The 26,200-nt window shown below is 44.5% G+C and overlaps 1 protein-coding gene across 10 annotated transcripts in view; it reads left to right on the plus strand.

The window, feature by feature from the left end:
• LOC140499854 (uncharacterized) overlaps nucleotides 1-26,200 on the plus strand; it is a 262,845-nt gene that overhangs the window by 158,534 nt on the left and 78,111 nt on the right. For all 10 annotated transcript variants that reach the window (XM_072601753.1, XM_072601754.1, XM_072601752.1 and 7 more), the window contains 26 exons: nucleotides 4,497-4,621; nucleotides 4,709-4,776; nucleotides 5,696-5,868; nucleotides 6,506-6,541; nucleotides 6,976-7,032; nucleotides 9,300-9,424; nucleotides 9,528-9,595; nucleotides 10,345-10,517; nucleotides 12,815-12,850; nucleotides 13,843-13,911; nucleotides 14,606-14,671; nucleotides 14,937-15,061; nucleotides 15,167-15,234; nucleotides 15,662-15,834; nucleotides 17,494-17,529; nucleotides 18,487-18,555; nucleotides 19,254-19,319; nucleotides 19,585-19,709; nucleotides 19,815-19,882; nucleotides 20,310-20,482; nucleotides 22,142-22,177; nucleotides 23,135-23,203; nucleotides 23,904-23,969; nucleotides 24,235-24,359; nucleotides 24,465-24,532; nucleotides 24,960-25,132. In XM_072601753.1, the coding sequence (XP_072457854.1) occupies nucleotides 4,497-4,621; nucleotides 4,709-4,776; nucleotides 5,696-5,868; nucleotides 6,506-6,541; nucleotides 6,976-7,032; nucleotides 9,300-9,424; nucleotides 9,528-9,595; nucleotides 10,345-10,517; nucleotides 12,815-12,850; nucleotides 13,843-13,911; nucleotides 14,606-14,671; nucleotides 14,937-15,061; nucleotides 15,167-15,234; nucleotides 15,662-15,834; nucleotides 17,494-17,529; nucleotides 18,487-18,555; nucleotides 19,254-19,319; nucleotides 19,585-19,709; nucleotides 19,815-19,882; nucleotides 20,310-20,482; nucleotides 22,142-22,177; nucleotides 23,135-23,203; nucleotides 23,904-23,969; nucleotides 24,235-24,359; nucleotides 24,465-24,532; nucleotides 24,960-25,132 (2,436 nt within the window). The remainder of the gene's footprint in view (nucleotides 1-4,496; nucleotides 4,622-4,708; nucleotides 4,777-5,695; nucleotides 5,869-6,505; nucleotides 6,542-6,975; nucleotides 7,033-9,299; nucleotides 9,425-9,527; nucleotides 9,596-10,344; nucleotides 10,518-12,814; nucleotides 12,851-13,842; nucleotides 13,912-14,605; nucleotides 14,672-14,936; nucleotides 15,062-15,166; nucleotides 15,235-15,661; nucleotides 15,835-17,493; nucleotides 17,530-18,486; nucleotides 18,556-19,253; nucleotides 19,320-19,584; nucleotides 19,710-19,814; nucleotides 19,883-20,309; nucleotides 20,483-22,141; nucleotides 22,178-23,134; nucleotides 23,204-23,903; nucleotides 23,970-24,234; nucleotides 24,360-24,464; nucleotides 24,533-24,959; nucleotides 25,133-26,200) is intronic.

The following is a 26,200-nucleotide window of genomic DNA, read 5'->3' on the forward strand; positions in this document are numbered from 1 at the left end:
CTGATAGTTTCAGGAGCAGCTGTTGCTTTTACCTGGAGTTCTGCACTACTCTCTCACTCAGTTCCACTGGACTCCTGTCCTGGACTGAGGTGTTTGAGAATCTGCACTGCTTCAGACCACCAGGTGGTTCCTGCTCCTGCTCCTGCTCCAGCGTTGCTATGATGAGGTCTGCACTGGTACAGAGAGTGAGCTGTGTGCTGTGCAGTCCTCCAGCCCCATGCAACAGATCCTTCCTATTGACTTTCCAGGCTATCCTGGGCTGAAAATCTGCTACACTCTGTCTCCTAGTGGATTCTGCCACTCTAAAATTTGTTCAGATTCTCTTTTTAGAGGTATCTGAAGGAGTTTGTCTTAGAGTTTATGTGAATATTTGCTCTCACTCTACCATCTTGGCTCTACGCCCCCCACCTTCCTCCAAGGAACAATATCTTTTCCCATAAAAATATCAGTTCCACATGAGAGATCCTCTGGAGTGATCATAGTTACTCCCATAAACTTCTTAAACCTCCTTAACTCCAGCAGAGCTCATAGCCAGTCAAAGATCTAGTGAGCCTTTAAAGGCCACATTAGTGGTATGAGATGCTCAGGCAGGACTAGAGGCAGCCTACCTGTCTCGTCCTTCACTGTTCCCAACACAATCCCAATAGATAAGGGATGGGACACAAGCCCTTTCTAGGTATCTACAGAAGAACCATCAGAAGATAAAACTGTATCCAGCACCTTCCCAGAGAACACAGACACCTCTGGAAGCACTCATATAGAACACATGCATTCTCCAAGCACAGGAGTAACCCCTCTGGTCTGACAGAGCCTCCACTTCTCTGCTCAGCCTAACAAAAGGACTCAGCTACCAAGGACTATGCCTTCAACCTCTTTGGGAAGCATGACAAGCATGGCCATGACTGGAGCCCACATAAGCCCAGCTGAACCATCTACCCCAGAGCTCACAGAGCCCACAGCCCCAGAAGGGTCACTCCCTCTGTTGCACCAATGACTGCATTCAGAACCAGGGACCGTGGAAAGTTACAGGGTAGTTTGTCCTTTACCAGCACCCCAGTGTGGGAGACCAGAGCAGGTAACCCTGCAGCCTCAGATATAAGCACACTCATCCCAGGGATGTTTCATCCTGCTGAACGCACAGCTGACCTCATATCAAGTCCGGTGAAAGGGTCCATCCCAGAGCTAGCCATCCCACACCCCAAGTACTATAGGGATCAGACCTGGAGGAGAAACAGACTCATCCTTAGAACTGACTATACCAGCATTTGCTGTCTCTGTCACTAGTATCTCTAGGGCTCTGCCTAGAACAAGAACAGAGGTCCCCTTGACCTCCACTGAAGCAGCTCTCATCAACACTGGAGCAGATACCACCCCTACATGGCCAAGGAAGCTCTCTCCTTCACCTCCCATAACCTTATCAGGGATGACTTATAAGGTTGAGGGCATGAGCTTAGTTGCTCCTACGACAAAAGTCACAATTCCCATCCTCAGCAGCAGGATCACAGACTTTCCTGAGAGGGTCTCTTCTTTCCCTGTTGTTAGCCTTCTCATCCTTGAGCTCCCAAGTATAGTGACAGAGAGCAGCAGTGATGCTCCATCAGCAGCAAATTCACCTTCATCTCCTATATCCTCAGCCACCACTAGTGACAGTGTACAAAGCAAATTGAGTACCCCTACTGACTCATTTCCTTTGGGGGTCATGACTCATGGAGTCCTACATATTGATGTAACGATAACCCCAGCTGTCTCTCCAGTTACACTAGTTACAGAGGACACAGTCAATTCTATCACAATTAAGACAACTAAATACATCTCCATGCTTCCTCCAGTGCTCAGCATAAACTCAATACTTTCTCTTAGTATCAGTGCAGGAAAAATCTAAGGAAATTTGGGGGCTTTGACTCTCAGTGAGACCAGCTTAGCTGACACAGGATTCCCATTGTCTCCTACTGCAACCGAGGCCTCTGGAGCAGGAAGTATAACAGTTTCTAATCCAACCACAGAACTAAGGGATACTCAGGTTTCCATGGGCACCATCTTAGGCGCCAAGGACAGCAAAACTTTCTTCACCTTACCTTCATCCTCAGGAAGTCCCAGGATACATGTCACCAGTCCTAGAAGGGCACAGCTAGCAAGTGTTTGGAGCTGGGATTTGAGTCAGTTCTTGACTCCAAGCCCAGAATTCTATTCATTGTACCCACTGTAGCCCAGACCACCTACTTATCTGGAACTTACCCAGCACCAAATGGTTAAGAGCGATCTATCTGGAGTGACAGAGAGTATTCAAGCCAGGATTCTTACCTAGGCCTTCTGACTTCAAGGCTAAAATTCCTTCTACTGGACCATATTAACAGAGAGAAAAAGAAGGTTCTTTGTAGATGAAATTGTTGGCTAAATGGTGGGCCTTGAAATTAATTGTGAAGCAGTATGCAATGTCAGAATTGTAAGAGATAACAAATACAAAAGAAAAATCAGTGTGTTGGAATCAGAGGACCTGAGTTCAAATCCATTTGTTACCCCTATGACTTTGGGCAAGACTCTTCACCTTTCTGGGTCTCACTTTCCTCATCTATAAATAAAGTGAGGGGGCTAGACTCTTGGTTTCTAAGGCCCTTCCCAGCCTTAAATCTAGGATCTTCCTGGAAAACAAAATACAAACCTAAGACATCTTTTAAATTGTGAAACAGAGAAGAAAACATTCATATTGAGTTTGCAGTGGGAACCATTGAAGGTCTTATTTTTTTAACCATACAGGTTTGATAGTGCCTTGTTGAAGAAAGACTAATTGAGAAATATACCTCTCATCTCTTGACAGAGAGTCAAGATCACAAATTGATTTGAAAAAATTAAAAAGAAGATGCAAAAGGGAAAAAAAATAGCATTGTTTAGTTACAAACCAATAGATTAGATAAAAGGTGTTCCAAAAATCTTTCAGTTTTAAGCTAAATTATACTAAGACTTTTGGGAGACATTCTGTGTGTGTGTGTGTGTGTGTGTGTGTGTGTGTGTGTGTGTGTGGTGTGTTTAGAGATAGACAGACAGAGGGGAGGTAGAGGATTAGGGGTATCCCTAAACAGACATTTGGGATGCTGTGTATCTGTGTATGAATATATAATTTATATATTTTCTATGTCTGGAGTGTTGGTTTTTGTTAGTTGGTCAATAGCTGTGTGCTAGACACTATGCTAAGCACGGGTGATACAAAAACAAGTGAAATAGTCCCTGCTCTTGGGAAGCTTGCAGTCCAAGAGGGGAGACAACAAGCAAAGAAGTAGGTTATAAACAAACTTTATATAGGATCAACTGGAGATAATCAACAGTGGGGAAGGCACTTGCATTAAGGGAGATTGGAAAAAATTCCTATAGAAGGTTGGATTTACTGGGATTTGAAGAAAGCCAAGGAACCCCAAAAGTACAGATAAGGAGAGAGAGAATTCTAGGCATGGGAGCCAGTCAGTGAAGATAAACAAAGTTGAGAGGTGGAAGAGTTTCTTGTTTGAGAATAACAAAGAAGTCAGTGTGATTGTAGAGTACCTGGGGATGAGTAAAGTGTAAGAAAACTGGAAAGGTAGGAGGGAACCAGGCTGGGGGGTGGTGAGGCTTTTACAAACCAAATAGGGGGATTGCATATTAAATCTTGGAGGTTATAAGGAGCCATTTCATCCATATTGGGAATTCCTGAATGAGGAAGCAATGCAAGTGAGCACTTTTTTTGCTTATGGTCTTACAGAACTCTGAAAAGTGACTCTTGCCCAGGGATACCAGAAATTAAATATAAGAGGTGATATACCTAAGCCCGAGGAAAACTCTTTTACCTTACCTACACCATCACTTTTCATAGATAGATAGACAGTAGATGGGTGGATGGAGACATGACAGATATAGATAGATGTCGGATAGATAGATATAGGATGGATAGATATAGGTAGGTAAATAGATATAAGTAAGCAGATAAATGGGTGGATGGATAATAGAGAGACAGAGATTGATAGATATAAGTAAGTAGATAAGGTAGATGGGTATGACACCTAGATAGGTATATAGATGGATTGAAAGACATAGATAGATGGGTAAGTAGAGAGATGAGAAAGGTAAATAGATGTAGGCTGAGAGATGGATAGATGTCAGATGGATGGATGGATGGAAAGATGTTTAGCCAGTTAGATGCAGGTTGATAGATGGATGGATGGATAGATATAGATATATAGATGGATAGGTAGATGGATGAATATATAGTTAGATGAGTGGATATGTATTTATTGATGATTGTTAAATTCCCATTAAGTGGAATTGTGCTTTGCATTACTTCATATGTATAATCATATGTATAATATGTGTCTTATTGCTTGCCTTCTGAATGGTTATGGGAAAAGTATGGAGGGAGGGAAAGGATTTGAAACTGAAAATAAAATAAAAAAGTATAGGAAGGATGGGGAAAATGTTCACATTAAAAAAGAAAACATTTTAGAAAAACTTTTCAATTTTTTTTATTACAGTGACTACTAAAGACTTGGAGTCTTTCACCCTAAACTTTACTATTACGAACCTGTCCTACACATCAGACATGAAAGATCCATTCTCCAGCAAGTTCAAGGATATAAAGAAAACCCTGCAGCATCTGGTGAGACTGCCTGCTCATTGTCCTTCTTTCTTAGCTTTTGTTTTCACCTTTGTCACACACTTCCTCACAGTCTTTTTCCTTTGCCAGCTTGATTCCTTGTTCAGGAATGGCAGCCTTGGGTCATTCTATTCCGGGTGTGGGCTGATCATGATGAGGTAAGATCCTTCCCTGAAGAGGTGAGTTCGAGGCACTGATATTTCCTGTCTCCCAGAGACACACCTTAGAATTACACAGGCTAACCCAAAAGGTGTCTCCTATATACTTTTGTTCTTTAGGTGTTATTTCCTTCATTTTCAAGACCCTAGTTTTATACCTGTCCTCCTCAATTCAGTTCATGTCAACTAACATTTATGAAGTGAATACTGAGGGACAGATACTGTGGTAGGCTCTGGGAGTACAAAGACAAAAATGAAACCATCCCTATACTTAAAGAATTTTCATTCTATGGAGGCTGGTCAGGGGAAAAATATACATACAGATAAGAAATACATAAAATATAGAAAGTATATTAAAAGGTAATTTCAAAGTGGGGGAAGAAGTAACAATTAAAGGAATTAGAAAAATCTTCAAGCAGGGAACTGGTATTTGAGTTGAATCTTGAAAAGAGAACTAGGGATTCCATGAAGTGGGAATGAAGAAGAACATTCGAGGTATGGGAAATACTTGTGTTTAAACCATGAAAGTGGGAGGTGGGACGTCATGTACAGGGAACAGGTTAGTTTAGCTAGAATGCATAGTTTGTTAAGAGTAATGTGAAAGATGAGTTAGAGTTATGTTGTGTAGGGTTTCCAATGTATTTTACCCTAGAGGCAATAGGGAACCATTAGAGCTTCTTAAGAAGGATGGATAACATGTTCATTACTTTTTTTTTTTTTTTTAGAAAAATGATCTCATGCTTCAAAGATTTTGATTTTGAGAAAGAAAAATATTTAATGGGAAGGTGGTATTCTCCAGTGGTAGTCAATGTCATGGCTGCTCTCTACCTAGTTCGATGTGATAGTGATTGGTGAATTGAGCTTTCTTAATGTCCTTCTCGGTATTCTCAGAAACAAAAATCAACATGTCCTTTCTCAGGTCCATGAACAATGGAGCAGCAACTGGAATGAATTTGATTTGTGTTCGACAGCAAGATCCCAATAACTCTACTTTAGACCAAAAGAAGCTTTACTGGGAACTAAGCAACCAGACCCATGGCATCACCTGGCTGGGCCCCTACGTCCTTGACCAGGACAGTCTCTACCTCAATGGTGAGAAGCCAGCTATATAAACTCGCTTCCTTTTTGTCCCTGGACTGATCCCCCTTTTGAGGGAATAATCTCTAAGTTCAATTCTTTTACTCCCTATGGAGAGCCAGGTGTAGTCCCATTTGCCCTGATCCAGGCCTAAGCCCTTCTGACCCCTCATTTTTCTCCGTTGGAGGAGTTTTGCCTTTATGGTTTTCTTATCCCCTATATCATGTAGGGATGAAGTGAGAAGTGGAGATGGGAAGAAAATCTTGGCAGCGAGGTGGAGGACCATATGGGGACAGAATGTTACATACATCGTCAAATGTGGTCACAATATTCTTGGTAGTGTTGTTTGAACTGCTTTCTTTATAACAAAAGGTTTGATTCTAGGAGTGGAGTGGGTGGGCATAAATACAGAAATGTTAGTGGTAGAAAAACTAAAGGCATGATTAAGGTTTATTTTTAAAACAAAGAAGGCTGGGTCTTGGAAGCTGTTCTTCTGTAGGAACCCCTAGTTGGAAAACCATCCAATGAAAGCTTTCCACTTAGATCAGCAAGCAATCTAGAATGGTCATTATCTAGTCCCTTTGCCTCTGTTCTTTCTTCACTACATTACATTCATTTTTTTAAAACCAAAATCCCATATCTCTCCCTACAGGTTACCATGCTCCAATATCAGCCACTCCCACAAGCAGTAAGCATCCAAGGTCCCAATTCCCCCATTCATGCCTTGCAGATACCACAGAGGAAATAACTATGTTGCTTCTTTGCTTGCTTTCCCTGATCCCTAGGGGGGAATGGAAGAGCAGGGAAGGCACCAGGAAAAGTCACCTCTCCATCTCAATTCACTTGAACCCAAGTCAAGCATTTATGATATGCCTGACTTGTGCAAGGTCTTGTGTGTGTGTATATGCGTGTGTGTGTGTATGCAAAGACTAACAGCTCCCAGAGCTCAGGTTGGAGAGGTCCCTACTTCCTCCCACCACATGAGTCAGTGGCCAATCCAAACAGAATTCGTGACCCCCACCCGCACCACACATCCCATAACCTATACCCCTTCCCTGTCATAATCATGCGTTTATGTGGTCAATAGTTTTCACTTACAGTTTTTTACTCCTTTTCTTTCAGTTCCTACATTTTCTCCAGCACCATCTTTGACTTTATCACCTTCCCCTAGCATCAAAGGTAAGAACTCTTCTGTGCTCCTGACTGCTTTCTGTACACAGCCCTGAAGGGAGGAGTTACACGGTGAGGAGTGAGGTTTCCAGTGCTAAGATCTGAGGCCCAAAGATGTAAAGTGATTGGCTCAGGGTGATTGGATCCTGGGTCTGGAGCTAGAAGGGATACTGAGAGACCACCTAACTCAACCCTTTCATTTTACATACGGAGAAACTGACACCCAGAGAAGTTACATGATATGCCCAAGGTCACGCAGGTAGAAAGCAACAAAGGTGAGATTTGAACCCAGGACTTCTGAATTGAGAGTCACTGTTCTTTCTACTCTGTTATGCTGTACCTCAAGGTCATGGAGAGTGTGAGTGGCAGAGCTTAAATTCAGACCTAGAACCTCACACTCAATGACTAGGGTTCTTTCCACCCAAGGGAAAGTCCCTTCTGTGATCTTTATGAGGTCTGAGACTGCATTTATAAAATTTTCTTTTATCTCCTCAGCACTTAGAACAGGGCCTGGTGAATAATAAACACCTAATCAGTGTTGGCTGATTGACTGATTGATATTCTGAGGGCATTTGCGGGACCCAGTACTAGGAAAATTTGATTTCAAATCTTACCCCTTACACCTACAAACCTGGTTGTGCTTTGGGAAGGGAAGCAAAAGGGAATAAGCATTTATATAGTGCATACATAGGCACTGTGCTAAGAGCTTTACAGTTATTTCATTTGATCCCGGCAACTCCAGCAGGTAAGTGCTATTATTAGTTCCATTTTACAGATGAAGGTGAGTCATCATGGGCAGCATGCTGCAGTGTAATTGTCTCTGCCATACATCTCACCACTGTCGTGCACCTACAATTTTGTTCCTTCCAAAATTGTGTTGCTCCGTGATAGCATCACTCTTGTAAAGCAATGGACTTTTGTGTAATGGACTAGTTTCGGATCATTAAAAGTATTACATAATACACCAGAAGCAAACCAGCCAGCTTCTTCCTCCTATTTGATCCAGGACACAATTCAATCATGGCACAATATTAATACCATCATCTATTCCCATGCTATGTTGCAGAATAAAACAAACCAAAAAACCACCTACTCTAGGACATGGCTCACTCAAACATGGTATCCTAAAATTTGTCTTCACGTTCAAGATACTTTCTGGATAATGATCTTTTCAAAAAACCATGGCTTATGAGCCATTATTCAATGCTGCTTTTCTGCTGCTTCTTCAGTGAATTGTAACTACTTAGTGACCACTTCAGTGTAGGATAGTGGTTGCAGCTCTTTGGTAGGCTAGGCGATAGCTGCAAAACAATTTCAACCTATTTGTGAATGAGATCCACAGCTTTACCTAGTTGGTACAGCAAACAACTTTTAGGTCAAGTAGTTCTTTTTTGGAACTACTTTGCTTGCTCCACTGTGACAACTCCTCCAGGACTACCTGATTCTTGAATTACTTACCCCATGAATTCCTTTCAGCTCTTATCATATCCATAGCTATATGGCCATGTAAACTACTGAGATTGACTTAGAAAGACTGGAAGGCATAAGGATGAGCTGGAGATATTTTCCCAGCTTTCCTACAGTTATAGTCAAATTGCTGCTCCTCCTACATTACAGTGACTTAACTCTCACCATAACCAATTGAAATCCTTTGGGCTGGCTTTCAGGAAATTTTTTTTTGTCAGATCCATTTATATATCTAATCTATTCAACACTACTGTCCAAAAGGTACTTCTTCAGTCAGACTTATCTCCCCTAATTCATTTTTGTAGACTTGAGTAAGTTCCTTTCCCTTCCTGGGCTGTAGTTTTATTTTCCTAAAATTGAGGGGTTGCATTAGATAGTTAAGTAAATAAGGTTCCTTCCAGCTCTAATAGGTTATGAGATTATGAATCTTTATTGCCATATGAATATTCCATGCTTGGTTCTGACTCTCTGAGGGCATAAGAAGTTCTATTATGAGCTCTATGATGACATTTTATTTAAACTTTGTATTCACTCCAGCGTTCACCATAGTTCACATTATGTCAACGATGCATATTATATCCTTTCTATAAATTAGTTTTAGATAGTTGCCTGAGGATCAGAGGGGTCAAATGATCTGGCAATGGTCACACAGCTAGTAAGCGTAAGAGGTAAAACCAGATCTTCCTGACTCCAAGCCCAATCTTTGATCCAGTATGGCTTACTGCTCCTCTACTCCACATGCAAGAGGCACTAAACAAATGTTGGCTCAAGTTGAAAACCTGAGTATCTCTCTCCCTCTCTTACTTTAGTCATGGAACCCAGCCTGAAGTTTTTCACACTGAACTTCACCATCACCAACCTCCGCTATTCAGCAGACATGGGCCATCAGAACTCAGTCAAATTCAATATTACAGACACCGTCATGCAGCATCTGGTGAGACTACCTGCTTCCAAGCCTCTTACCTATCTGGCCTCATGTCCTGACCATCCACCAGACATACTCACCTTTTGTTTCTTTTCTTTTCTTTTTCTATCAGATTGGTCATTTGCTAAAAAATAGCAGCATTGGCTCCCTGTACTCTGGATGCAAGGTGATTGAACTCAGGTAAGGCTGCCAAACTGGGAACTCGCAAGTGACCACCCTGGGAAGGTGCTCTGGGTTTGAGCCACAGATTCCAAAGATTTTTTCTCTACATATTGGCTCATAAATTTTTGTTTCATCTAGTTTCACAATACACATGTCCAAAGGTATTCCATTTCCTTTCTCTCCCAGACCTTCAGAGGATATATGTTTTGGGGTTTCTATCTAGAGTCAGTTCTGTACTTGACATTCATCCATCCATCCATCCATTCAGCAGCATTTATTTAACATCACCTATGTTCTGGGCATAATGGCAGGCTTGGGGGATAAAAAGCAAAACAAAACAAACATCCCCCCTCAAAACCCACCAATAGTCCTTGTCCTGAAGGAACTTACGTTCTTTTGTTTTGGGGAAAGCAAAGGAGTCATTGTAATCTGAGTAGAATTTTGGCTATGCCTGCAGTCATTTCTTGGTTCTATTGCCCCTAATTTCATTGGAGCCAGAAAAACTGAGTTCAAATTCCAGCTTTAATACATATTTCTATGAACTTGGATGAATAACTTGACCTTCCTTATCTCAGTTTCCTCATCTGTAGAACAGAGAAGATAACACTCACATCATCTTCTTTATGAAGTTGCTTTAAGGGAGCACTTTGCATTGTCATTACAGAAATGAAAGTTATCATTACTGTTTTTCTCATTTTCAAAATACTTGTAAAGGATTGTATCCTTTCTAGTATTTCTGGGTTTATCAATAGTATCTCCTTTCCTAGGTCTGTGAAGAAAGGGTCACATACAGCTGTGGATGTCATCTGCACCTATCTCCAGTATCCCAGCAGTTCTGGCCTGGATGCCAAGCAGCTTTTCTATGAACTGAGCAACAAAACTCTTGGCATCCGGCAATTGGGCCACTACTCCCTGGACAAAGACAGTCTCTACCTCAATGGTAAGCAGTTTCATGAAAGGAAGGCTTAAGCCCTATCCCTGCCTCTGTCTCTTTTCTTCCTCATCTGTATTAATCTGAAAATTTGCTTTTTCTTCTGACATTTCCATTATAAGCAAGCTTCTAATCTCATCTAGAAATTCAGAAGACAGATCCCATACCCTAAGGAGCCATTTTCTCAGAGCTTTTTGGTTTACTCTCACTTGATGGACACTATACAGAACTGTCCTTGTTCCTGTCTTCTTCACCATTTTTATCAATGGCTTGGAAAGAAATATAGATGGAAGCCAATTATAGATGTCTTGAGATTAGGAGAGAAAAGATAGTTGATATGTTGGGTAGAACCAGAATGTAGAAAGTTGAAATCATGTGACAAATTTAACCAGATAAAATTTAATAGAAATAAATGTAAAATTTTACATAAGTATAGAATAGGGTAGACATTGTTATATCCATTAACAATTTCTGGGAAGATATCCTGGGGGTCTTAATGAGCTATAAGCCAAAAGATTTATGTGGCAACCAAAAAAATCTCTGTACCTGTGAGTTTATGTGGAAAGAATTCTAGCATCTAGCAGGAATGTGGTAGTAGCCCTGTTCTTTTATCGTTGCTGTTGTGGTTGTTCATTTAATATTTTATTTTTCACCTGTTACATGTAAAGAAACATTTTTAACACTTTTTAGATTTTGAGTTCCAAATTCTCTTCCACTCTCCTTCCCCCTCCCCCATTCTCATTGAGAAGGCAAGCAATTTTTGATATAGGTTTTCCATGTGCAGTAGTGCAGATCATATGTGACAGTCCTGTTGTTGTTTGGCCTGATCCAGTCACATTTGTCGTGCTGTATTCAGTCCTAGAATCACACCCACTATTCAGCACACAAAGTTTGAGAATACAGTCAAGTTCAATAGTATTTACAGTCTTGCAGCATCTGTTGAGATGGTCTGACATCAAGGATGATTGACAAACTAGGTTGTATTTATAGAATGGTACAACCTTATGGAAAGTCACTTCAAGCTATGCTTAATTGAAGAATCTTGAAATGTTTAGTACAGAGAAGAGAGGATTGAAAGGACTGTCCCTGGACAGATGACACAGAATTATTTGACTTGACCACATATTTTAAGAAAGAACTGACTGGTCCTCAGAGCTGTCCCAAAGTGGAAGGATTTGCTTTTGGAAGTTTGTCTTGAATTGGCCATGTACCTGAAGGTCTCTAGGCAGAGTCTGAATGGTCACTTGTTAGGGTTTTTATAAAAGAAATTCTAGTTCATGTTGAAATTGAACTTAAGACCTTCCATGCCCTTTCCACATCTGAGATTCTAGGCAGGTTTCTGATGTCTGATGTCATCTTGGCTAGTCTTCACTCTTGTCTTAGTTCCTTCTGGTTGAGGAACATTCTTTCAGATGGCCTCAGTTAGCTTAGTGAAAGACTGCATGTGGGAAATGTGCTACATGTGGAGTCAGAGGATCTGGATTCAGATCCTGAACCTGCCACTTATTGCCTGTGTGACCAGTGTGGTCAAAAGTGAGCTTTTCTTAGTGGATATGGCACTGGACTTGGAGTCAAAGAGATCTGGTTTCAATCTTACCCTTAGACTCTTACTAGCTGGATGACCTTGATCAAATCTCTGTAATAATGATAATTACCTAATGATAATGATAATGATGATGATAATAATAACACTGAATATGTTATCTCATTTGGTCCTCACAACAAACCTGTGTGGTAGGGGCTATTAATGTCCTAATTTTCCATATGAGGAAACTGAGACTGAGAGACGATAAATCCAGCTATTAAGGGCCTGAGGCCGAATTCAAACTCAGGTCTTCCTGACTCCAAGCCCAGCACCAATCCACTATGCTGCTCTTAATGATAAGTCATTTAGCTTCTCTAGCCTTGGTTTTCTCATCTGGAGAAGGAAAGGATTGCATTAGACAGCCTCTGAAAACCCTTTCAATCCTATATGATAATAAGCTTCCCATCAAGCCAGGAGCATAAGGAGAGCTGCCAGCTTGATCATTCCCATTTTTCTATACACCATAGTAGAAAGAGTGCATTATCTCAGGTGCTTAGTTTCTCTTTGTCTCATCCCATTCCTCCCAAGCTGCAAGCTTCCTATTCTTCCTATCTCATGCCATAGAGGTAAGACTCTCCTCTAAGAAGTAGAGCTTTCTAATAAGTGATCAGGTACAGCAGACTGGATCCTCTTTAACTGGGTCATTCAGTCTGAGCATTTCTTTTTTTCTCTTCTGCCATGGTGAGCTGACTACCCTCACTGTACACCTTTTGGTTTCCAGGTTATAATGAACGTGGTCCAGACATGCCCAGTATTGGTAAGTATGTGGACACTCTAATTACATCATAATCCAGGGTCATCTGGGAGCCCTGAACCTTATTCCTTTCTTGACCCCTGGAGTTGGATGCCAATACCTTTGCCCAAGCCCCTGACACTGTAGCTAATTCAAGTGTTTTGAGAAAGGAATCCAAGAAATAGATTTAGCATATTTTGGAAAGTAATGAGGAAGAAATACCTCTTATCACTGGAGGTTTTCAAATGGAGACTAAAGAACAAGTTCTCAGGGATATTGGACTGTGTGGGTGTTCTTCAGCTAGATATGCTCTGAGCATTACTACAGCTCTGATATTACAAGATTTGGTGATTCTGTGAAGAAAAGGCTCCAGTTAGGGGAAAGTGCACTCAAGATCCTTCAAGTTCCTTTTGCCTTGGAACCGTGACTGCAGGTTCCAATATTAACACTTCTGCTAGAAACTGGAGGGAGATGACTTGTTAAGCTGTCAATAAATGACACAGCAGGCAGCAGGACTTAACATCCATTTATGCATCAGTCATTAAACTAAGTACTCAGAATACAGAGTAAAAAATGAAGCAATCTTTGTTCAGAAGGGGTTTACAATTCACTTGTAGGGCATTCCAGGAGCTCTGTCTGAGGCTGCATGGTAATAAATTAGCAAGGGATCCCCAAGGAATGTTCAGGCTAATTTACAGTGAACTTCTGAAGGAGAACTCCCGATGGTGTTCCCTGTACCCATAGATGCCACTTCTGGTCATAGTATCACCAGGAAGGCATTTTAGTCTTGCTCTTATGAAAGGATCGTCCTGTGATAATCCAGGCAGGTAAGGTAGGGAAAAGTGCCTATCCATATTTATTTATTCAATCACTTGGCAATCATGCAATTGGAATTCTCTACATGTGGAACTCTGCATTAATGATGCCATTAAAACTGGGATGATCTGACAAAATGGTAGGTCATAATAGTCTGTTATTTTCAATGTAATGTCTCCTTCTTCATTACTTTATTACAGATTCTGGTACACCCACTGTGTCGTCATTGACAACTCTCAAGGCATGGTCAGGAACTGGAGCCACCACAGGTAGAAACTGAGCAAGATTAGTACACTGGGCAATGTTCACTGGATCTCACATGCAAGCTGGGGAGAGAATAGCATGATGGAAAGGAAAATTGCTTTTAGCCTTAAAAATCACCTCATTCTAAGAAATACTCACCTTCCAAAGAAGGGAAACCAGTATCTGGGACTTGGTGTGATATTTTGGCTGGGTGACCTTGGCATGTTGCATGTTTCAAGGCCCTCCCCCCTAAAACACACACACACACACACGCACGCACACACACACACACACACACACACACATACAGACGCCCACAGACGCCCACACGCCCCCACGCACACACAGGCACACACACTCATACACGCACACAGAAAAGAAAGACATGAATTTCTTGCAGTTGATCTATCAGGTGATCAAAAGATATTCCCATAGTTCTTTGACATGATCCCATGTGTCCCATGCAAAACCTAAAGAGAGTGAAGGCCTGGGTCATTCTAGCCAGGAAGCACGGAACCTGAGAAGTTTTGCCAGGGGCGGCCTCTTATATAAATATCGGCTTCCTCCTGTGCTTTCTGAGCTTCATCACGCACTGCTTTGCGTCCTCCCCAAGGGATTCTGTGACTAAGTGCAGGTGATCCGTTTTGTGGCGCATCCAATAGGACATTTTCCACACTGTCGTTTGATGAATGATTTCCGTTCTTCATGATTTATCCTCAGCTCCTGTGAGAAGCCCTTACCCTGCAGACACCACGTTGACTCCATCACCGTTGTCCAGGAGCCCAGGTAGAGAGGGTACACCTAGTATTTCTTCCCAGGAGTGTTTCACTTTGCTTAAGTAGAAGATGAGAAGAGCAACGGGAGTGGTCGAGGGAAGGAAGGTTTGGGAACTGGTAGAGGTTCCTTGAAATGGATGTCAGTGGGGCCATGGAGCACGAGTTTTGTTTCCAGGAAAGAATAGGACAAAACAAGTAGAGGGTGTCTGTGGGTCTGTTTGTTTGAGGTGCCCAGGGCTTAGGCGTGGATCTTCTGTTTCCCTCCTGTGTTACAGCTGGTGGCCAGAACATGAAATTTTTCACTGTGAACTTCACCATCACCAACCTACTGTACACAGAAGCCATGGATCACCCTGGCTCTCCCATTTTCAATTCCACGGAGAGAATGCTTCAGCGTGTGGTGAGATTGCACAGGCCCGGTCCCACCTGACTCCTGCAATGCCAGCTTCTCCACCGTGGGGGCTGAACCGCTCATTACTCATTCCCCTTCTCATTTTCTCGACAGCTCAGCCCCTTGTTCAAGGAAAGCAGCATTGGTTCCTCCTATGTTGGATGCAAAGTGATTGCCCTGAGGTGAGACTGCGAATAACATCTGCAGCCCTCAGATCATCTCCCTTGACCCCCAGGTTCCTGGCTGAGGCTCAGGGTGGGCAAGCAACAGGGCCAGTGGCTCCACATAGTGTCCATTTCCTCCACTTTGAAATCTGAAAACGGTTTCCTTCCCATTCTCTTCATTCCTGGGTGCTTAGCCAAGTGATTCCCCTTGACTGTCGTGATTGGGAACAAATGCTATCCGGTGGAAATACTCCTCTCCAGAGGGAAATGTGTGCCTATCCATGCCTCCTCCGCACACAAGAAATGGCAGTTTTCCCACCCTCATGACCTCACTCTCAGTCTCTTTGAGGTCACTTCATCTCAGCTGAACTGTCCCCAGTCTCTCCCCCAAGCAAATCTCTCAGCATTGGAGCTCAGGGGCCTCAACAATTGTTTCGTTCCACAGATCTGGGAAGGGTGGCTCAGCAACTGGAGTGGACGCTGTGTGCAACCGTCAAGGCGCGCCAACCAGTGCCTCTCTCGACAAAGCAAAGGTCTATTGGGAGCTGAGCAACCAGACCCATGGCCTCACCAGACTGGGCCCTTACACTCTGGACAAAGAAAGTTTCTACCTTGATGGTGAGATTCCTCATTGGGGCAAGAATTGACCCCTTTCTCTTCAGCCTAAGCACTGTAATGAGATCGACACATTCCCAGCGTTAGTATCGTTCCTTTTTTCCCCACTCAGATTCCAGCCCTAACCCCGCAAGAGCCCAAACTTCCCTCATCCAGCCACGTGCCCCAAATGGGCCCCACGCACGCCTCCCTCCCTGGCTAACTTGACCCATTCCTTTTCGTTGTCTGACTTGTTCCACTTAGTGCCAGCTCCTGAGCTCTGCTCTTGGCCCCGTCGTAGCAATCAGTGGCATAGAATCATAGCTGTTAAGAAAATGGACATAGGAAATGGACACAGGAACCCAGGAGTGCCTTACACTGGCTAACGGTGACAGTCAGAATTAGAATTCTGTTACGTTTGGAAAGCTGCCTCACGCTGAAGAGGCTGATCTTCCAGAAATGTAATGTTAACATATGGATACAGAATTAGAACATGTTGGGGCTGACCAGATGTGACGGGCACATGACTAGAAAGCATTCAGGCTGAGAAGACTCCAAAAGTTCAGGAGATTGAGATCTCAACATGATCCAGTAGGCTGATGGCACAATCCATCGGATCCCCAAGAAGATACATCTAGACACTTTGAAGAGGAAGATGGTAGTCCCACTGTTTTCTGGCTTGATCCGCCCCCGTTTACATTATTCTGTATGCATATTCTCACGTATTGTGAGGATACAGACTCTAGGAAGAGGATCTCCTGAAAGAAAATGGTTATGATGACGACTCAAAAACCATGTGGTCAAAGGAGTGTTTGACGGAACTTGGTTAGTTGAGTGCAAATAAAAGAGGTTCAATGATTGTCTTGAGAGATTCAGAGGCCTGTCGTGGAGCAAAGCACATACTGTCCTTCTAGCGGCTGCAGAGAACAGGCTTATAAGTGATGCGTGCCTGTTGCTGGGGGATGTATCCGGATTCCCACCGCGGGAACAAATTCCGTGATTTATAGCCACTCAAAAGTGGAACGCACTTCCTCAGGAAGCAGTGGGAATCCCCTCATGGCAGGGCTTCCTGCCAAACCTGAATGCCATTTTGGTGGGAATGGAGTTGGAAGGGTTTTTCCTTCTACTGGAAGCTTGCACCACCATGAATGAGCAAGCCCTTTAAGGGATTGCCTTTGTGCATAGGGCTTCTTTCCTGGTCTTGCGCTAGTCAGTAGGAGGCTTGGCCTTCTGCTATGTTTCTGCAGGCCAGGACACAGCCAAAATGAAATAAGTCAAGGCTTTCGTTGCTCCATCTCAATGCCCAAAGCTATAAGGGTCCTTCTTACCTCTACCTTCGTGGAAGAACTTCATGGCACAGAGTAAGCAAGTGCCCAGAAGAATGCTACTCCCCTCTCTTAAGGATATGGCCAGAGAACTCAAACTCATGTGCTGACTTCAAAGGCTGAGGCTCAGGGTGGGGAAGCAGGAAAGGCAGTGGCTCCACCCAGTGTCCATTTCCTCCATTTTCAAATCTGAAAATGGTTTCATTCCCAGTCTCTTCATTCATGGGTCCTTAGCAAAGTGATTCCTCTTGCAAGCAGTCATGTTGGTAATTCTTGATCTCATCCTAGAGTCTATCAAGTTTCCTTCTCCTTCTTTTCTGATCTCCTTCCCTTTCTTATGTGTTATTTGGCTTTGCAGGTTACAGGGAATACCGTCCCATGCAAGTCTTAAGCAGTAAGTGTTTTGCTATCCATATCGTCTTTGATTGCTGTGTTCCTTTCACTTTAGCCCGCTGTGGGGTCTTGCGCAGGGAATTCTCCACCTCCTCGCATCTGCCCCTTGACTGTCTTGAGTCATAGCAAACTTCCCATCCCTAGAAATCGTCATGAAGACAGAAGGTGTTCCGAATGCTCTTTAGAAGAGGGCTAGTTCCATTGTGAGGGCTTTTCTAGCACGGAAATTCCAGAAAGACCGTGTCCCAGGTGGGAAAAAAATGAGCTCTGTGTCCCTGTGGGCCTTCATGATCCAGAGACACTGCTTCCTTCTTTGGGATTTCAGGTTGTGTGTCTGAGGCTCCATGTTGAGAACTTAGCAAGCCATCCCCATGGGACGATCAGGGGAATGAACGGTGCTGCTCAGCTTTTTAAGAGATTTCCTGAAGGAGAAGTCATGATGGTGTCCCTTGCTCAGTGTCTCCAGCAGGGCACTTTAGCCATGTCCTCATGAAAAGCTTGTCCTGTGAGAACCCAGGCAGCTAAGTCAAGCCAAAGTGTCCTTCCACGTTCATTCCTTCTGTCATGTGTCAAACAGTTTATGAGGCATTTCCTGCATGTGACAGATTGCATTAATGATGTCATTAGGATTGGGATGGCCTGACAGAATGCTAGGCCACCGTGCTCTCTGTTAGTTTTCAATGTCACCTCTCCTACTCCTTCATTCATTTGTTTTCCTCCTTTATTTATTCTACTAATTAATTTACTCATCTATTTTACTTATTCACGCATGCATTCATTTCTTTATTGAGCTTCTGACCGATCTATCTATCTATTCATTTATTCCTTTATTTATTAGTTTCTTCATCAATCCGTCTACCCGTCTGTCTGTCCATTCATTCATCTCTTCATTCTTTCGTTCACCATTAATTTATGTGTTTGTTTATTGATTTACGTGTTCATCATCTATGTATTGCAGCTTTTGACACGCCCACTGTGTCGTCATTGACAACTCTCAAGGCATGGTCAGGAACTGGAGCCACCACAGGTAGAAACTGAGCAAGATTAGTACACTGGGCAATGTTCACTGGATCTCACATGCAAGCTGGGGAGAGAATAGCATGATGGAAAGGAAAATTGCTTTTAGCCTTAAAAATCACCTCATTCTAAGAAATACTCACCTTCCAAAGAAGGGAAACCAGTATCTGGGACTTGGTGTGATATTTTGGCTGGGTGACCTTGGCATGTTGCATGTTTCAAGGCCCTCCCCCCTAAAACACACACACACACACACGCACGCACACACACACACACACACACACACACACACATACAGACGCCCACAGACGCCCACACGCCCCCACGCACACACAGGCACACACACTCATACACGCACACAGAAAAGAAAGACATGAATTTCTTGCAGTTGATCTATCAGGTGATCAAAAGATATTCCCATAGTTCTTTGACATGATCCCATGTGTCCCATGCAAAACCTAAAGAGAGTGAAGGCCTGGGTCATTCTAGCCAGGAAGCACGGAACCTGAGAAGTTTTGCCAGGGGCGGCCTCTTATATAAATATCGGCTTCCTCCTGTGCTTTCTGAGCTTCATCACGCACTGCTTTGCGTCCTCCCCAAGGGATTCTGTGACTAAGTGCAGGTGATCCGTTTTGTGGCGCATCCAATAGGACATTTTCCACACTGTCGTTTGATGAATGATTTCCGTTCTTCATGATTTATCCTCAGCTCCTGTGAGAAGCCCTTACCCTGCAGACACCACGTTGACTCCATCACCGTTGTCCAGGAGCCCAGGTAGAGAGGGTACACCTAGTATTTCTTCCCAGGAGTGTTTCACTTTGCTTAAGTAGAAGATGAGAAGAGCAACGGGAGTGGTCGAGGGAAGGAAGGTTTGGGAACTGGTAGAGGTTCCTTGAAATGGATGTCAGTGGGGCCATGGAGCACGAGTTTTGTTTCCAGGAAAGAATAGGACAAAACAAGTAGAGGGTGTCTGTGGGTCTGTTTGTTTGAGGTGCCCAGGGCTTAGGCGTGGATCTTCTGTTTCCCTCCTGTGTTACAGCTGGTGGCCAGAACATGAAATTTTTCACTGTGAACTTCACCATCACCAACCTACTGTACACAGAAGCCATGGATCACCCTGGCTCTCCCATTTTCAATTCCACGGAGAGAATGCTTCAGCGTGTGGTGAGATTGCACAGGCCCGGTCCCACCTGACTCCTGCAATGCCAGCTTCTCCACCGTGGGGGCTGAACCGCTCATTACTCATTCCCCTTCTCATTTTCTCGACAGCTCAGCCCCTTGTTCAAGGAAAGCAGCATTGGTTCCTCCTATGTTGGATGCAAAGTGATTGCCCTGAGGTGAGACTGCGAATAACATCTGCAGCCCTCAGATCATCTCCCTTGACCCCCAGGTTCCTGGCTGAGGCTCAGGGTGGGCAAGCAACAGGGCCAGTGGCTCCACATAGTGTCCATTTCCTCCACTTTGAAATCTGAAAGCGGTTTCCTTCCCATTCTCTTCATTCCTGGGTGCTTAGCCAAGTGATTCCCCTTGACTGTCGTGATTGGGAACAAATGCTATCCGGTGGAAATACTCCTCTCCAGAGGGAAATGTGTGCCTATCCATGCCTCCTCCGCACACAAGAAATGGCAGTTTTCCCACCCTCATGACCTCACTCTCAGTCTCTTTGAGGTCACTTCATCTCAGCTGAACTGTCCCCAGTCTCTCCCCCAAGCAAATCTCTCAGCATTGGAGCTCAGGGGCCTCAACAATTGTTTCGTTCCACAGATCTGGGAAGGGTGGCTCAGCAACTGGAGTGGACGCTGTGTGCAACCGTCAAGGCGCGCCAACCAGTGCCTCTCTCGACAAAGCAAAGGTCTATTGGGAGCTGAGCAACCAGACCCATGGCCTCACCAGACTGGGCCCTTACACTCTGGACAAAGAAAGTTTCTACCTTGATGGTGAGATTCCTCATTGGGGCAAGAATTGACCCCTTTCTCTTCAGCCTAAGCACTGTAATGAGATCGACACATTCCCAGCGTTAGTATCGTTCCTTTTTTCCCCACTCAGATTCCAGCCCTAACCCCGCAAGAGCCCAAACTTCCCTCATCCAGCCACGTGCCCCAAATGGGCCCCACGCACGCCTCCCTCCCTGGCTAACTTGACCCATTCCTTTTCGTTGTCTGACTTGTTCCACTTAGTGCCAGCTCCTGAGCTCTGCTCTTGGCCCCGTCGTAGCAATCAGTGGCATAGAATCATAGCTGTTAAGAAAATGGACATAGGAAATGGACACAGGAACCCAGGAGTGCCTTACACTGGCTAACGGTGACAGTCAGAATTAGAATTCTGTTACGTTTGGAAAGCTGCCTCACGCTGAAGAGGCTGATCTTCCAGAAATGTAATGTTAACATATGGATACAGAATTAGAACATGTTGGGGCTGACCAGATGTGACGGGCACATGACTAGAAAGCATTCAGGCTGAGAAGACTCCAAAAGTTCAGGAGATTGAGATCTCAACATGATCCAGTAGGCTGATGGCACAATCCATCGGATCCCCAAGAAGATACATCTAGACACTTTGAAGAGGAAGATGGTAGTCCCACTGTTTTCTGGCTTGATCCGCCCCCGTTTACATTATTCTGTATGCATATTCTCACGTATTGTGAGGATACAGACTCTAGGAAGAGGATCTCCTGAAAGAAAATGGTTATGATGACGACTCAAAAACCATGTGGTCAAAGGAGTGTTTGACGGAACTTGGTTAGTTGAGTGCAAATAAAAGAGGTTCAATGATTGTCTTGAGAGATTCAGAGGCCTGTCGTGGAGCAAAGCACATACTGTCCTTCTAGCGGCTGCAGAGAACAGGCTTATAAGTGATGCGTGCCTGTTGCTGGGGGATGTATCCGGATTCCCACCGCGGGAACAAATTCCGTGATTTATAGCCACTCAAAAGTGGAACGCACTTCCTCAGGAAGCAGTGGGAATCCCCTCATGGCAGGGCTTCCTGCCAAACCTGAATGCCATTTTGGTGGGAATGGAGTTGGAAGGGTTTTTCCTTCTACTGGAAGCTTGCACCACCATGAATGAGCAAGCCCTTTAAGGGATTGCCTTTGTGCATAGGGCTTCTTTCCTGGTCTTGCGCTAGTCAGTAGGAGGCTTGGCCTTCTGCTATGTTTCTGCAGGCCAGGACACAGCCAAAATGAAATAAGTCAAGGCTTTCGTTGCTCCATCTCAATGCCCAAAGCTATAAGGGTCCTTCTTACCTCTACCTTCGTGGAAGAACTTCATGGCACAGAGTAAGCAAGTGCCCAGAAGAATGCTACTCCCCTCTCTTAAGGATATGGCCAGAGAACTCAAACTCATGTGCTGACTTCAAAGGCTGAGGCTCAGGGTGGGGAAGCAGGAAAGGCAGTGGCTCCACCCAGTGTCCATTTCCTCCATTTTCAAATCTGAAAATGGTTTCATTCCCAGTCTCTTCATTCATGGGTCCTTAGCAAAGTGATTCCTCTTGCAAGCAGTCATGTTGGTAATTCTTGATCTCATCCTAGAGTCTATCAAGTTTCCTTCTCCTTCTTTTCTGATCTCCTTCCCTTTCTTATGTGTTATTTGGCTTTACAGGTTACAGGGAATACCGTCCCATGCAAGTCTTAAGCAGTAAGTGTTTTGCTATCCATATCGTCTTTGATTGCTGTGTTCCTTTCACTTTAGCCCGCTGTGGGGTCTTGCGCAGGGAATTCTCCACCTCCTCGCATCTGCCCCTTGACTGTCTTGAGTCATAGCAAACTTCCCATCCCTAGAAATCGTCATGAAGACAGAAGGTGTTCAGAATGCTCTTTAGAAGAGGGCTAGTTCCATTGTGAGGGCTTTTCTAGCACGGAAATTCCAGAAAGACCGTGTCCCAGGTGGGAAAAAAATGAGCTCTGTGTCCCTGTGGGCCTTCATGATCCAGAGACACTGCTTCCTTCTTTGGGATTTCAGGTTGTGTGTCTGAGGCTCCATGTTGAGAACTTAGCAAGCCATCCCCATGGGACGATCAGGGGAATGAACGGTGCTGCTCAGCTTTTTAAGAGATTTCCTGAAGGAGAAGTCATGATGGTGTCCCTTGCTCAGTGTCTCCAGCAGGGCACTTTAGCCATGTCCTCATGAAAAGCTTGTCCTGTGAGAACCCAGGCAGCTAAGTCAAGCCAAAGTGTCCTTCCACGTTCATTCCTTCTGTCATGTGTCAAACAGTTTATGAGGCATTTCCTGCATGTGACAGATTGCATTAATGATGTCATTAGGATTGGGATGGCCTGACAGAATGCTAGGCCACCGTGCTCTCTGTTAGTTTTCAATGTCACCTCTCCTACTCCTTCATTCATTTGTTTTCCTCCTTTATTTATTCTACTAATTAATTTACTCATCTATTTTACTTATTCACGCATGCATTCATTTCTTTATTGAGCTTCTGACCGATCTATCTATCTATTCATTTATTCCTTTATTTATTAGTTTCTTCATCAATCCGTCTACCCATCTGTCTGTCCATTCATTCATCTCTTCATTCTTTCGTTCACCATTAATTTATGTGTTTGTTTATTGATTTACGTGTTCATCATCTATGTATTGCAGCTTTTGACACGCCCACTGTGTCGTCATTGACAACTCTCAAGGCATGGTCAGGAACTGGAGCCACCACAGGTAGAAACTGAGCAAGATTAGTACACTGGGCAATGTTCACTGGATCTCACATGCAAGCTGGGGAGAGAATAGCATGATGGAAAGGAAAATTGCTTTTAGCCTTAAAAATCACCTCATTCTAAGAAATACTCACCTTCCAAAGAAGGGAAACCAGTATCTGGGACTTGGTGTGATATTTTGGCTGGGTGACCTTGGCATGTTGCATGTTTCAAGGCCCTCCCCCCTAAAACACACACACACACACACGCACGCACACACACACACACACACACACACACACACACATACAGACGCCCACAGACGCCCACACGCCCCCACGCACACACAGGCACACACACTCATACACGCACACAGAAAAGAAAGACATGAATTTCTTGCAGTTGATCTATCAGGTGATCAAAAGATATTCCCATAGTTCTTTGACATGATCCCATGTGTCCCATGCAAAACCTAAAGAGAGTGAAGGCCTGGGTCATTCTAGCCAGGAAGCACGGAACCTGAGAAGTTTTGCCAGGGGCGGCCTCTTATATAAATATCGGCTTCCTCCTGTGCTTTCTGAGCTTCATCACGCACTGCTTTGCGTCCTCCCCAAGGGATTCTGTGACTAAGTGCAGGTGATCCGTTTTGTGGCGCATCCAATAGGACATTTTCCACACTGTCGTTTGATGAATGATTTCCGTTCTTCATGATTTATCCTCAGCTCCTGTGAGAAGCCCTTACCCTGCAGACACCACGTTGACTCCATCACCGTTGTCCAGGAGCCCAGGTAGAGAGGGTACACCTAGTATTTCTTCCCAGGAGTGTTTCACTTTGCTTAAGTAGAAGATGAGAAGAGCAACGGGAGTGGTCGAGGGAAGGAAGGTTTGGGAACTGGTAGAGGTTCCTTGAAATGGATGTCAGTGGGGCCATGGAGCACGAGTTTTGTTTCCAGGAAAGAATAGGACAAAACAAGTAGAGGGTGTCTGTGGGTCTGTTTGTTTGAGGTGCCCAGGGCTTAGGCGTGGATCTTCTGTTTCCCTCCTGTGTTACAGCTGGTGGCCAGAACATGAAATTTTTCACTGTGAACTTCACCATCACCAACCTACTGTACACAGAAGCCATGGATCACCCTGGCTCTCCCATTTTCAATTCCACGGAGAGAATGCTTCAGCGTGTGGTGAGATTGCACAGGCCCGGTCCCACCTGACTCCTGCAATGCCAGCTTCTCCACCGTGGGGGCTGAACCGCTCATTACTCATTCCCCTTCTCATTTTCTCGACAGCTCAGCCCCTTGTTCAAGGAAAGCAGCATTGGTTCCTCCTATGTTGGATGCAAAGTGATTGCCCTGAGGTGAGACTGCGAATAACATCTGCAGCCCTCAGATCATCTCCCTTGACCCCCAGGTTCCTGGCTGAGGCTCAGGGTGGGCAAGCAACAGGGCCAGTGGCTCCACATAGTGTCCATTTCCTCCACTTTGAAATCTGAAAACGGTTTCCTTCCCATTCTCTTCATTCCTGGGTGCTTAGCCAAGTGATTCCCCTTGACTGTCGTGATTGGGAACAAATGCTATCCGGTGGAAATACTCCTCTCCAGAGGGAAATGTGTGCCTATCCATGCCTCCTCCGCACACAAGAAATGGCAGTTTTCCCACCCTCATGACCTCACTCTCAGTCTCTTTGAGGTCACTTCATCTCAGCTGAACTGTCCCCAGTCTCTCCCCCAAGCAAATCTCTCAGCATTGGAGCTCAGGGGCCTCAACAATTGTTTCGTTCCACAGATCTGGGAAGGGTGGCTCAGCAACTGGAGTGGACGCTGTGTGCAACCGTCAAGGCGCGCCAACCAGTGCCTCTCTCGACAAAGCAAAGGTCTATTGGGAGCTGAGCAACCAGACCCATGGCCTCACCAGACTGGGCCCTTACACTCTGGACAAAGAAAGTTTCTACCTTGATGGTGAGATTCCTCATTGGGGCAAGAATTGACCCCTTTCTCTTCAGCCTAAGCACTGTAATGAGATCGACACATTCCCAGCGTTAGTATCGTTCCTTTTTTCCCCACTCAGATTCCAGCCCTAACCCCGCAAGAGCCCAAACTTCCCTCATCCAGCCACGTGCCCCAAATGGGCCCCACGCACGCCTCCCTCCCTGGCTAACTTGACCCATTCCTTTTCGTTGTCTGACTTGTTCCACTTAGTGCCAGCTCCTGAGCTCTGCTCTTGGCCCCGTCGTAGCAATCAGTGGCATAGAATCATAGCTGTTAAGAAAATGGACATAGGAAATGGACACAGGAACCCAGGAGTGCCTTACACTGGCTAACGGTGACAGTCAGAATTAGAATTCTGTTACGTTTGGAAAGCTGCCTCACGCTGAAGAGGCTGATCTTCCAGAAATGTAATGTTAACATATGGATACAGAATTAGAACATGTTGGGGCTGACCAGATGTGACGGGCACATGACTAGAAAGCATTCAGGCTGAGAAGACTCCAAAAGTTCAGGAGATTGAGATCTCAACATGATCCAGTAGGCTGATGGCACAATCCATCGGATCCCCAAGAAGATACATCTAGACACTTTGAAGAGGAAGATGGTAGTCCCACTGTTTTCTGGCTTGATCCGCCCCCGTTTACATTATTCTGTATGCATATTCTCACGTATTGTGAGGATACAGACTCTAGGAAGAGGATCTCCTGAAAGAAAATGGTTATGATGACGACTCAAAAACCATGTGGTCAAAGGAGTGTTTGACGGAACTTGGTTAGTTGAGTGCAAATAAAAGAGGTTCAATGATTGTCTTGAGAGATTCAGAGGCCTGTCGTGGAGCAAAGCACATACTGTCCTTCTAGCGGCTGCAGAGAACAGGCTTATAAGTGATGCATGCCTGTTGCTGGGGGATGTATCCGGATTCCCACCGCGGGAACAAATTCCGTGATTTATAGCCACTCAAAAGTGGAACGCACTTCCTCAGGAAGCAGTGGGAATCCCCTCATGGCAGGGCTTCCTGCCAAACCTGAATGCCATTTT

Source organism: Notamacropus eugenii, chromosome 4 (assembly GCF_028372415.1).
Source record: "Notamacropus eugenii isolate mMacEug1 chromosome 4, mMacEug1.pri_v2, whole genome shotgun sequence".
Taxonomy (NCBI): domain Eukaryota; kingdom Metazoa; phylum Chordata; class Mammalia; order Diprotodontia; family Macropodidae; genus Notamacropus; species Notamacropus eugenii.